Genomic DNA, 13758 nt, shown 5'->3' with positions numbered 1-13758 from the left:
TTCTCGTTTTTACCTTGATTACTTCTTATATTCCCTGTGTGGAGGAACCCAGCAAGTACTGAAGAATGTCTTTAACACAGGTCCAACCATCATGTTTTCTGCTCAAGAGCCACAGAGCAATGAACTTCCCTTAGAGAGGCATTTCTCATCTATTTCTTTATTTATCACACCAGATCCAGTGGGATTTGATCGGACTTTTGTCTCTTCCCAGACAGTGTGGGCTTGCCGATCCCACCCTCAGCAATGGGCACAAAAATGGCGGGCGTCCATCTTTTCCTTCCGTGTTCAAAGTCACCATCTCTGGAGATGCCTTGTAAGGAGTGAGCCAGGAGCTCCTGGGAAATACCAGCAGGTCTAGTCTGACTCTGGATAGGCAGAGGCATCTTCCACTGTGGTTTCCTCCATGTTTTCCTTTCCATCTTCTTTCGTGGTTTCACCTGGATGTATCTGGGATGAGAGTTTACCACTTGGAGTCAATACTGCTTGCTTAGGATCACCAGCGGGGATGGGTTTTGGCTCCAGCGAACAGACTGATATACTGGGCGGCTGGGCTGCAGTCTCGCTGACCTGGTCAACTGAAGGAGGAGGACAATTTATGTCTGTAAGCGTCTCTTCTGTCAGTGGCACCATATTTATAATTTCACACGGACTTGGAGGTGAAATATCCTTTTTGTAACAGGAGGTGCTGAAAGGGATGGCGCAAAACACAAGATCCGAGGGCAGCAGCATAAACTCGTTTTCTGGCCGGGTAATCACAAACCTGTAAGAAAAGCCAAAGATGAATTCTGAGCCCCTGCAGCTGGGACAGTGTGGCTGCAGGCAGTGGCCAGAATAAGAAAGCCATTTTGCTGGGCCAAAAGAGGAAACGTTTTTGTTTTGCTTTGCTTTATTTGGTTTCTGATTAATAGTAAAACAAAAAACAAAAAAAAAACACAACTCTCTGGCACAGGTCAACAGGAGAGGTCCCAGGCTAGCAACCGGGAGACTAGTCCTCATCCCTGCCTCTGAAACCAGCCACCTCTGACCTTAGGCATGCCATCTCCCTTCCGGGCCTTGCTTTTCTCATCATTTTAATGGGAGAGGGATGGGACTATGGTTTGGGCTAATTGATTTCTAATGGCTTTTCCAACTATGTTTCTCTGCTTTTAATATCCACGACCCTAATGAATTCGGTTGGCACAGTTCTGAGCACTTAGCCAAGCTTTATCAAAACTGGAAGATTACGTGCAGGCCAGATATTTCCATCCTGGGTTAGGCCTATTTTCATGTTTATGCCGCCAACTTTCACACAGAATGTAGTTTGGCCAATGGAGAAAAAAGAAAATAACCAAAGGTTTACTTGAAACCTTGACCGGTAAGCAAATAGTGAATGTCAATGAGCTTCAAAGATCACCCAGAGCCTGGACCTGCGTGGACAGAATCTGCAGAGAAGCAGGATGTCTTAGCAGGAAATCAGGCACACGGCAAATCCTCAGAGAACATGAGTCAGATTCATGAAGACGCCCGTGTCCCTGTCAGAACGCTAAGGCAGCAGAACCCTGCACGACTTTCAGTGCTGCCCCGAATAATCACCTCTTCTTCCCTAAGCACCCATCACAAGTCACCACTGATCTTTCACTGAATAATCTTCCCACTTTCCTCTCGCCCACTGAGTCCCCTGTAACCTCTGTGATCTGCTGTAACCACGTACTCTCTTTCAAACAGGAATATCATTTCCTTCCCTGAGGTCCGCCCAAGTATGGGCTGCACCTTCTCCCAATTACCACGGTCCACAGGTTTTCCAGAGGTGTTGGGGGAAGCGGAGAGAGCTCCGTCACAGGCAGACAGACAGACAGACAGAGACGGGGGTGGGGGATCAGCATCATTCAGGCTTCCGAGTGCTGTTTCCAGAGCATCCCTGCTCCCCCCCATCTTTGTGGTCCATGCTCTACAGCCCTGTCACCCTCCTCTTGACTCATTTGTGTTATCCACACACCTCCATGTTTATTTAGGCCTTTGGCACATGGGACACTTTTTCTTTCAAACTCTAGTGCCACTGTCACCTTACGTGCCTGCAGTGTCTCCGTGATTTACGACTCCAACACGCAGACCAATTTCTTTGATTTCCACTACCCAGTGATCTTTATCTCCCAACCACTTTCCTGGCCACATACTGATGTTGTAATTTCCTGACACATCCTGCCTCTAAAATCTTACCCTTCAATAAATCACTCTCTGACCACAACTTCCCCTCGTTCTTTCTCTCTCATTTCCTTACACTTGGGTACATCCGCTCTTCAGGCTATTTCCATCCCCCGTCCTTTCCCTTTGCACTGTTGCTTCTACAGATCCACAGTAAACTCCTTTTTCCATTCCTCTCAGTGACTGATGTAACTTTTACGTCTTTCTCAACTCCCTAGAAACTTTCCCCCTCTTTTCTCTCAGCCAGGGCTATGCCTGTACGTCACCGAGAAATCCTAGTGTTACGTAAACATTCCATAAGCACACCCCTCATCCACAGCCAGGTTTGCCTTGGCATCCTTTCTTTTCCTCTCTTTCTCCTGCGAGCAGAGAAGCTGTCTTTCTTCGTGTTCATGACTACTCCACTTTCAGGGATTTGACTTCCTTCCCCTTCCTCCTGAAACAGGTTCATCAATCCATTTCCACTCTATTATTTTTAATTTCTCTTCTCTACTGAGTGCTGCCCATTCCCACCACGAGACTCTTAGTCTGGACCTACATTACTGTGCTGTCTGTAGCTGGTACCCAGTACCCTTTCTTTTCTCCTCCCCCCTCCATACACATTTTCTCTCTCTTCCCCGCTACTGTCAGAATGATCTTCTTTAAACTGAAATCTCTACATATCACTCCCATATATTAGATGGACAAAGCACAGTGGTTAGAAAAAAGGCACTCAAGAAATATTTACCCAGTGAGTCTGGCAGCGAACAAGTAAATCTTGCCAGTGTGGACAGTGGCTTTTCAGCTTTAAAAAGTCACACAGGCATCGATGAGGGGTAAGTTACAAAAGAACCCTGACTGAAAATCTGGGTCTACATTTCAAATTTCACTGGGGACAGAGAAGCCCTTCTCCTTACATGGCCAATACTACCTGGATCCCAATCATCAGGGTTCATTCATATTATTTATACTGATCCTACACCATTATCTACTTCCCCAGCACCCTTTGTTGCATCTGGGGGCCCTAAGCTCTGGCCGTCTCTTTCACTCAGAATGAAGTCACTTTGGCCCCTACGCTTGGGCGGTGGCCAGCACTTTCTACACCAGCAGACTCCCCTTTTGTGCTCCGGGTTGCGCTCTTCTTCATCTATCATGCGGTATAAGCCCAGGCACAGGACTCCAAGATTATCTAACGAGCCGCAGAATATTTGCCCAAAGGTCCTTCTTGGCTGGGGAGAGAAGAGAGAAAAACTTATGTCTGGTGGCACTCGAATCAAGCTGTAACAAGCACTTACTGGAGTGTCATTTGCCTTTTCTCCCAGTGGAAGTTTGGAAGACCCAAGAGCTGCCTCCTAATACCTCTCTGGTGGCAGTAGCAAGTGGGTTGGAAATCAGGTTCACCATGAGTTTTGAGCATCTAATACCGGCAGCTGTTTTTACCACTCTGGTCTTTCAGGAGCCTGTCTGGGCGTGGTGTGGCAAGGGGCTATGCTCGTTTTTATTACTACTGCTGTCTTGGTAACGATCAAGAAGTCACAGTGAGCACCAGGTTGGAAAATTCCGTTTTTAAGGCACATAATGAGTTGGGATGTTAAGTGAGAGAGCGGCCCTCTCATCCTCCTCTTGACCTTGCTCTCAAGCTGCTGCCAACAGGCACTACGAGTAGACTGCAGGCCCCAAAGCAGCAGCCAGTGCGTTCAGGGAAGTCGAAAGAGAACAGTCTGTTTAGTTCTGTGATTCCTCAGGGTAAAGAACAGAGGACCAGACATAAATGGAGAAGAAAGGGCTGACCACATCTGGTTCCCACAGGAAGTGGCCAGTGGCAGCTGTCCAGGGCTTAGAATCACTCACAAGTCAACCTGAGATGAGGAACCCAGGACCACAGAAATTCGAAGGACCGGACCATGGAGGGAGCTTTGGAATGTTGTTTGCACCTGGAATTCAGAGGCACAGAGCGTGGGGTTCGCCCTTATTGGCAGTACCTGCCGAGACACAGCAGACACAGAGGCAGGAAGAGGGTTGTGAAGAAGGGGTTCTGCTCAGGTCCCTCTACAGGCCGGCCCCTGACGGTGACACCGCGGAGTCGAATGCCACGTCACTCAAAACTAAACCAAAAGGCAGGCTGACCAGTACATTCCTCACTGCAGCCTGGGCTCGACACAGATCCCCAAATGCCCAGAGGCCTCATTGGAATTTGCCAGAATTATTTTCTTCCTTGCTACAATCTACTGTTTGTTAGCTGAGAGGACTAAGAAAACTCAAGCATTTTTCACTAGCTAGCCCAGTCAGATTCTTAGGCCCAAACGTGGAATCCTTCTGCCTGATTTCAGGTGACATGATCAGATTTCTTTCTTTCTTTTTTTTTTTTTTTTTTTTTGGCCATGGCCTGCAGCATGCGGGATCTTGGTTCCCCGGCCAGGGATCGAACTTGTGCCCCCTGCCTTGGAAACGTGGAGTCCTATTCACTGGACTGCCAGGGAAGTCCAGATCAGATTTCTTTAGTAGTTCAAGCGTAGGGAGAGTGGGCAGGCCCTGGGTCAGACTGCCTTAGAGGGACCCTGCTTGGTCACTGGTAGGCAATACGGTCTCAGGTAAGTATTCGTTTCTCTGCACCTCAGCTTCTTAATCTGTTCAATGGAATTAATAACGATGCCTACCATGTAAACCCTTGGAGAGACTAAGTGAGAAACAAACAAACAAACAAAGCAGACAGGCCCAGGGCAAATGTTCAGTGAATATTAACGTTACACTTATTATTAAAATCCTTGTCAAGGGACAAAGTTATGGGACCTCTCTGATGCTTCCTGTGTACTTTTTTACCCAGAGGATGGGGATACTAACAATGGCTTGATCTCTCAGAATTGTTGCAAAAAACAGTTATCACGTGAAAATGCACTGTAAATTGTAAATACACTATGAATATAAATCAATTTTTGTCATTATTATTGTTATTATTTATATGCTATAGGTGATCTAGGAACCCAAACAGGTTGGATCAATTTCCAAAACTCAGGGAGGTTAGGACACTCTATTACGAGAAGAGTTGACTCACTTGAATGTCCGACAAAATGGTTTGGTTTAAGGACAGAAGCCCCAGCTTACACCGCATCTTTCCAGGTGAAACGGTAGAGTAACTGTCATTCAGCCCACAGAACTTTTCTTTATCCAAATGTTGTTCCAGCTGAGAACTTATCCCTCCTGTCACCAGCATCTGAAGTAATTCCAGAACATGGTAATTGTAGAATGCCTGGAAAGCAAGGACGAGGCATGTGCAAAGTCAGAAGGTGGAGGAGGAGAGACGTGGCGACTTAGTGGGCATCGTTGTTTGAAATGGATCTGATGGCACAAAGCAGTGTCTCTCATTATCATTATTAAAATCATCCAAAAGCTGGCAGTTTGGGTAGGGCACTGGGTTAGGCAAAGCGCAGAGAAAATAGCACTGACCCCGTTCCTGCTCTTTTGGGGAGGACTTACACTGTAATAGTAGGAGAAGAGGGGTAATGACACTGACCCCAAGGGTGTCCCCGCTTCCAAAAATGACCAGAGGAGTGTATCAGGCCACAGATACCCTAATAATCATCAACATGTATTTAAAATATGTAATGAGACTTCTAGAGATTTTCCTTAGGGGACTACTGATATTACTATTGGCGTCTACACTTGAATCTTCCAGATGTGAATCTACTTATATTCCTTTTGATTCTGACCTATTTGAGGACAGGTATTAACTTAATCTCCCACAGCTGTTACGGTGTACTTTGAAAACAGTAGGTGTGGAGTATAAAATGAATGGAATTTCAGAATATTTGGCATCAAAATGTAGCCAGAGATTGACGTGTGGGTCAACTTAGTTTGAAAGCAGCTTGAGTCTGAATAAGCCAAGCCATTTTCTTAAACTGTTTTCCCAGAGGATTCCCACACACTCAGTGTTGACTAGGCAGTGACATACATGGAAATATCATTGTAATAATTGCCCATGAGGTTTTCTTAAATCCATTGTTATCTATATAATGTTCTAAATTTCCTACCCTTTGTCTTATCTAAATCGAACTTTTATTCCAGTAGAAATGAGAATTTACATGGTTATATAGCACCTACATAAAAATCAGTAATTTTGTTTTCATTATAAATAATAAGAATGACTTCCATCGTTATTGAGAAATTTTACCATTCACTTTCTCCACGCCCCAATTCAGGGACTTGTCTTCTGAAGTCTGGGTTATGAGACAGACCTCTTTACTAGTCTTTTTCTCATTTACAATCCATTGCTCAAAATGCTTCCAGAGAGGTTGTCTAGAAACACAGATCAGATTCCGCCACCCATCCCTTGAACCTGCAGTAAAATCAAGCTCAGACTCGTTTCCACGGTCTTCAAAGCCCTCAAGATCTGACACCAGCGCTCTTTCTGAGCTCATCTCCATGAGCCATCGTTCTCTCCGGTGCACACTAGTCTATCTGCAGTTGCTCAAGTGACACTTTTACTCCTTCATGCTTTTGCTTTAGAACATCTGGTTCATCTTTCCTCTTGGCAGACTCTATACTGGCCTCCTCATCAGAATGAAATTTTCCTTTCTTTGTGATCCCATGGCCACTGGCTTTTACTCTATTTTATTCTTCTCCATTTTAGAGCTAGTTGTTTGTACGGAACACACCTGAGTTTGAATCTTGGACTGGCACATCCTAGCAGACCGAAACACCTTTGGACAATTCGTGTATTCTTTCTCAGTCATAGTTTTATGATTTTAAAGATGACATGATAATACCCACCTTGGAGCATTGTTTGCAGGATTAAATGAGATATACAGCACACACTACTGAATTGTGCTGTCTTTGACACTGGTGTTCATGTACCTGGATCACCTGGAGTGATATTCATGAGACCAGATTTCTGGGATCCCAGATCTACTGGATCAGAATTTATGTACGGGAGTGGGAATCAGAATTTAAAGGGCACCTCTGGTAGTTTTGACACTGGTGGTCCTCAAATCACACTCTGAGCAACATGCCTTAAATGATGTGTTCTTTCAGACAGACTTTGTCTACTTAACATTCACATCTTCAGGAGCACATTGGACCAGGCAGGTGTAAGAATATTCAGTGCAAAGATTACTGCAAACAATTAATTATTACAAATAATTTTTTAAAATTGAGTGCAAAAACAGCTGTCAGAATACTGAGTGCAACTGGCAGTTGATTTTTAACAAATAAACAAATACTGTTAGCAAAATGTAGAGCCCACTGGAGAAGGAGACCTAGGACATAATATAATCTATGTAAATGAAGAGAAAATAAAAAGAACTTTTACAATATTTTTCAGATTAAAGATGACTTTAAACGCCTTCTCCATCCTAATGTCCAGACTGAAAGAACGAACCCCCTGAGTGACAGTCACCTCCTTATATTCCCTCTCTGTTTCATCCTGCTACCCAGAAGGGTGCTTATGGATCTGGCCCCCTGAAATCTAGGAGGGAGCGGAGGAGGTAAATCCAGATTGGACCACAATCCGTTTAAGAACAAGTGGCCGTAATGTAGAATGATCAAACATAATGCTGTTAGAATATTTCTCCACTGATTAAAAAAAAAAAAGGTGTAATTTCTAGGGTTATCCTGGTATCAATGCCTCTAGGGAAACATGTACTTTACATATTTAACAGAGAGAGGCTTAGCTTTTGACTATATCATTTCTTCAGTTTTGACATCAAAAGGCTTGCAATTCTATATTGGGGAAAATAATGGGATTTACATGTCACCCTTATTCTGAGCTCATCTTATATTCTTAATATTCGGGGTTCCATGGCACTGCCATTATGGGTCTCTTTTTTCTTTCCTCCCTCCCTCCCTCCCTCTCTTCTTTCCTTTTTTTTTTCATTCTTTTTTTCTTTCTCAAGAAAATATCAAAGTTGAAATGTGCATGAAACATTTTAGGACTTCTAAACTTGAATAGTGTTTCTAATATACTCAGATTTATATTATCTAATATCTAATATATCTAATATCTAATGTAATCAGTTCAATCAGAATTTGAACTTCTGATGCTTGAAAATGTTGCAGCCCAAAGTGTTTTAACTTTTAGCTACAGTGAAGTTTGAGGCTTCTCTCATATTACTCCTTAATAACATAGATACTAACATCCTAGCCACTCACTACTTTTAATTCTGAGAATCTCAAAAGGTCTTAAGGCCCACATTTTATGAGAAATACTTCTAAGCTGAGAATGAGGCTATATGGTAGGAAAACTGCCACTAACCAGCTGAGTGAACTTGAGAAAGCCAGGTAACTCTTGTTATTTTCCTTACCTCCCTTATAAGTAAAGGAAAATGCTCCCTACTTCATGTCCAGTTTTGAAATCCTATTGTTATAAAGCCACACGGGAGTCCTGCTCCCATATGGAGGGGTCTGAGGGCGCCTCCATATTTTTATATAGCATTGAGCTGAGGATTAAAAGTGAATCCGAATTCCACCTTAGGGGCATGTTTCTCCACCTGGGCCAGGAGTTTACAGTAGTATTCCAGGGGATACTTGAAGTCATAGCGTTGGCTGAATCAGAAGATTTGGAGGGAAAATCCATTATTTTTATCTTGGAAAAAAAAATCACAGGGATATCAGGGGATAGAAGGGGAAAACTACATGACAGTCTAAAACAGAACTTCAGTACTTTCAGGCAGTGACAAGCTCACGCCACATTTTTCAGGCTTTGTTCTCTCCTCGGGACCTGTGAGTTCATCCTCCTGGAACCAGAACCCGGAAGCACAGTGCAGTTTTCCAGGGACAGGTGAGAAGGAAGAGAGGGCCCCGCAATATCAGGTCGAAACAGAGTTCACTGAGACGTGAGTCAAGGAGGTGACCTCATCCTGTTCCAGAAGCTGCTGAGGTGTCAGCCCCCTTTATCCTGAGGGAGCCTGTTTGGAACGCACCAGTCCGCAGCCTTTCCCTTCTGCAGAGGATGGGCACCAGGGACACACACATTTTGATTCTAAGTATAACCTCTGACTGTGCAGCCATGGGAAACAGACCTCTTGGAGCATCAAGCTGGACGGCAGGTGGGAAGAGCCGAATCTGGAACATGTTCCTTGGGGAGGGAAATTATGGGACAAAATGGATGTGCAAAATGGGGTGGAATGGCTGACTCCTGTCTCCTGGACAAGACTCCCAACTGGGAGCTGGAGACTTGACTCAGAAGACAGAGAACAGGAATCTGGCTCTCTTATTTCATGCCTCTCTGTTGGTCAGATTCTCTAACTTCTAGGCAGTGGTTTTTAAAGTCTTTTCAACAACAGAAATCCTTCTTTGAATCAAATCTTATGCAGGAGCATATATCTGGGTCTCGTATGAGACCAAGATGAGAGTAGAGTAGTTCTGACTAGGGGGAAGGGGTGGGTGGGCACTGGGGAGGGTGGGTGCACCCTGGTCTTCTCCTCCCTGCCCATCCCTCAGGGACTCCGGAGCACCCCGGGAGGCGGATTCCTCCAAGTAGAACTTCAACCTCAGTGTATTGAAAGGACACTCGTAATCACAGGAAGAGCCTTCTGGAGCAGCAGTGGATTTTATCGTAATGGATTTGGTCTGACTCTGGAACCTTAGGAATTTGGGTCTGAAAACCAACTTGTCATCTGTAAGTGCTGTGACCTTTGGCACATTATTTGCCCCTCTAGGCTTCGAGTCTTGATCTGTAAAACAAGGCTAGTAACTGTATCCTCTTGGTTAGGTTGACAGGAGAATTCAACAGATAATGCAGGTAACGCATTCAGCAAAGACCTTAAGTAAGTACCTGAGAGATGATGTTACCATTGTTCTTACCCCAGATATTGCTCTAATTATTAATATTATCTCAACAATGAAACTGTTGGAAGATGCCGCCTCAAGGGCTGTGTTGGGAAAGACTCGCAGGTGTGATGTGGAGGAGGAGACCCGTGAGTGTCAGCGGTGTCTGCCGTGGGCGTGCGATGGAGGGAGTGATGACCCAGGGCCCGTGACTGCCGCCCTAACTTTACGGGGAGATCGGGACCCTGGCCCTCCTCCCGCATGCCTGCACGAGGAGATGCTCCAATACGTATGGAGAATAAAGTGGCGCGCTGGACACATGTGGTGGAGCCACCACAGTGGCCCCAGATGGTTTCAGTGCAAGAGGATAAATGTTCTCTTCTTCTCAGAGGCTACTGCCCTCACCGCCAGTGAGCCGCTGGAAGGTCAGGAGGCCAGCCAAGACCAAACTGTCCTCGGATGAGCAGAGACAGTGAAACTGGAGGCTCAGGCCTGACCCTTGGGCGCTTTCTTTCTGTGTGGCTGATATGATAGAAAGTCACCCCCATCCTTAGAAGCCAAGTGGAGCCAGTAGTACCAGGTCCAGGGGGAGGGAAACAAGCGGGCAGCATCCCCTGAGCATTTTCAAGGGTCTAATTCAGCTCATCAGGGCCAGAGATTTGGAGTTGGAGCTCCAAACAGTGTTAAAGTGTGTTCGTTTTGCTGAGCCATTCGTCATCAAGGATTTGAGAGCTGGGGCAGGAGGCCACTAGGTAGAGATTAAGAAGTTCAAGATCCAAGCCAGCCCCCTTGACGTACAGGGTGCCTTCTACCCTGAAGCTCCAATGCCGTCCTCATGGCCTCGTCAGACGACCAAGTGCCAGTCCCAAACCAGGCACTTACCAGGAGTCCCCAAGGGCAGGCTGAGGGTCCAATGTGGCTTGTGATCTCATGTGACTGTCCCCCATCCCAGGCCACCGTATGTGGCTTTCTCTCTCTCCCACAGACTTCACCATGGGGCCTCAGAATAGACTCCTGAATTTTTACACAGCTTACTTCATTTTCCAGCAGAATGAGATACAACGGCTGAAGGCAGCCTGGGAGGAAGGGGCACTCCTCGAAGAGGTCACAGGGTCACTCTCATAAGGTGAGTGTTGAGAAGCCTCATCCCCAAGTTCGTGTTCCCCGTGCTGGCTCATGGGATGTGCTTATTGCTGGACACTCTCTCGGTCCACACTGCCCAGCCTGCTCCTCCCACTAACTCTAAACAGAGTCTGTGACTTCGCTCCTACCTGTGTGGGCCAGTGGAGTTTAACCGAGGCTGGAGTTTAATTTAAGGCACAAAGCTGCCTGCTGTCTAGGGATCTCTGAAGAGAACGGGGACCTTAAACCCTTCTAAAATGTGTCCTGCAGATAGATCCAGTTCATCACGTCACCTCCTGCCTGACACTCCGGTCCCTAATTATGGGCAGGGTAACTGAAGTATCCATGACAGGCAGGGTTTTAAAATCCTTTCCCTGACGGAGCTACCTTCCCAGGAAGGTGACCTGACTTGACTTCCCTCACTGACTCTCTGGCTCAGTCAAGGCTGAATCCTGCTTAATTTAGGAAATTCGAAGTCTATCAGCCTGTTTAATGTTAAACGATCACTGACATGGTATTACCTTTCTGAGAGCTCAATGGGGTTTATACGGACCCTCCCCCGAAAGGCTTAGGGAGACAGAGCCAAGCCGGGCAACATAATCCACTGATGCCATAAGGGCAATGCATGTGCCCTGACCACGCTCCCCTAAAATGCAGACTGCACTTTCAAGGCACTTATACGATTCAGGAATGATGCCTCTTCTATGCAGAATTCCAGAAGGCAGCCAATCTAGCAAACTGTGCTCAGAGCCTTGTGCTATGTCAGCATCTGTGCATAGATGTTCAGCCTTTTTGCAGCCCTTCTCTTGGAACGTCCGGGTAGGAGGCATCTGTGAGGGAGGGGGTTACAAGGATTTCCCCTGCAGGAGTTCTCGCAGCCATTCACAAATGGCTACGCACAGATTTCCTAAGGTTTAGTCAAATTCCTTGAACACAATGGGAGTCCTCCCACCTGACCTTCCCTCTGCCTGGAATGTTTCTTCCCCAAAGATCAGAAAGGCATGTGCTCTCCTGTTCCCAGAACTTGACTCACATACCACCCACTCAGGGCTGCCTTCCTAGGCCGCCTTATTGAACTTTCAACTCCTTCCACAAACCCTACATGTCCTATCTCACATCACCGTGGCCCGTCTGTCTATCTGACATAATACTTATCATGTGTGTATCAACCTCCTCCATAAGCATGAGCTCCACATGGGCAGAGATTGGTCTGTTTCATCACTGCTGTGTCCTCAGCACCTAGGACAGCATCCTACAAGGTGTTCAATAGGCAGTCACACAATGAATGGATTCTACTCATGGAAATCCTGCAATCCACGCAAGGGAGCTGCTCAGAGAAAGAATGACAGTGCAGTCAAAAATGCGTCCCACAAGAGGGGCAATGTGGAGGGAGACTGAACTCAGCTCTGAATAAAACTCACACCACCAAAGGCCAAACAAACAAAGCCCTTTCCTTGAACCCCGCATCCTTTCATGGCTGATTTCTGTATAGCTTGGGAATATTTTAGAGAGAAGAGAAAGCAGGATCACCACCCAAGCTCTGACGCCAAAGAGCCTGGTCAGCTAAGATGCACTTGAAGCTGAAAGGTGGGTTCTGTGGATGTGTTCATTCCTCCCGGTATTGAGTGTTCTGGCTCTAAGGGCTTCACGTTTTTAATTTTAAAAATGTGAGCATTTGGCTTCCCTTGCCAGGTAGTCATGAGCAAAGGTGAAATAATGTGCGTGGACAAGCTCTCCTGGAAAATGAACAAGCACGCAGAATTGCGAGGCGTTAGTGAGCAACACCCACCCGAGTCCTGAGCCACGCACTCTCCCCGTGGCAGGGGCTCGGTCATGGGGCTCCTCGGCTTCGGCACACCTACCGTGGCCAGGAGGGAATCCAAGAAGCTGCCGGAAAAGACAGTGCCAGTGGCAAAGGACGTGCTGAGGTGCAGGCTCATTCCCGAGAAGTCTCCTTCCATCCCACCGAGCTGTTCAATAAAGTGCATGTTGGAAGGATTTTCTGCAAGTGAAAGAGGCAAAAAGGAAAGGCGGGCAGACAAGACGAAGAATACAGGACTTCCGGACCAGGCAGGCCAAGGAGGGACCATCGCTCAAAGGATTTGATGCCTACTTTAGGGTCCAAGTGGGACCTGCCTCAACTTCAGTATATAGTTTTTTCTTTCCAAGTATTAATATCTTCATCCCCTGAAGATGGGAAGCCCCTCGGGGACCTTCATCATCAAGGAGATATCCTTGTACCTCAGGCTCAGTTTCTCCAAGCAAGTGTCCTGAATGTCACCCTTTATGATTTAACTTTCAAGACAGGACACTTCTGGAAGAAAAAGGGGCCACTTTACATAATCGCATAGGAACAAGAGACATAAATGGGACATCTGCTCACCCCCGTTATCGTCTTTTTCTCCATATACTACGTCATAGGTGGCGTGGTATTTACTTGGGTCCTTAGAGTTATTCGGGCCCAGAACGGGTTAATCAGTGCCTCTCAAAATTTAATGCGCCTAAGAATCAACTGGGGATCTTGTTATAATCTAGATCCTGATCCACTGGGTCTGAGGTGGGGCCTGAGAGTCTGCATGTCCAACAAGCCTGCAGACGCTGCTGCTGCTGCCGATTCATGGGCTACGCTTTGAGCAGCAAGGGCTTCAAGAATCACCCTCATCAGGCCAGTGCAGCAGTGGCCAAATCATCCCTTAGCAAACCTACGCTGGCCCC

The 13758-nt window shown here is 46.3% G+C and overlaps 1 protein-coding gene across 1 annotated transcript in view; it reads right to left on the bottom strand.

The window, feature by feature from the left end:
* Positions 1-212: 212 nt before the first annotated feature.
* Positions 213-13758, bottom strand: part of KCNU1 (potassium calcium-activated channel subfamily U member 1) — a 135165-nt gene continuing 121619 nt past the window's right edge. Inside the window, exons 26-29 of the mRNA XM_059909343.1 lie at positions 12906-13045; positions 5213-5407; positions 3265-3389; positions 213-760 (exon numbers count right to left, since the gene is read on the bottom strand). Coding sequence (XP_059765326.1) covers positions 355-760; positions 3265-3389; positions 5213-5407; positions 12906-13045 — 866 coding nt within the window. The 3' untranslated portion in view covers positions 213-354. The remainder of the gene's footprint in view (positions 761-3264; positions 3390-5212; positions 5408-12905; positions 13046-13758) is intronic.

The sequence above is a fragment of the Balaenoptera ricei genome, chromosome 21 (genome assembly GCF_028023285.1).
Source record: "Balaenoptera ricei isolate mBalRic1 chromosome 21, mBalRic1.hap2, whole genome shotgun sequence".
Lineage (NCBI taxonomy): Eukaryota > Metazoa > Chordata > Mammalia > Artiodactyla > Balaenopteridae > Balaenoptera > Balaenoptera ricei.
Note: the sequence above shows the minus strand (reverse complement) of the source record. Positions and strands in the feature narration are given on the sequence as shown.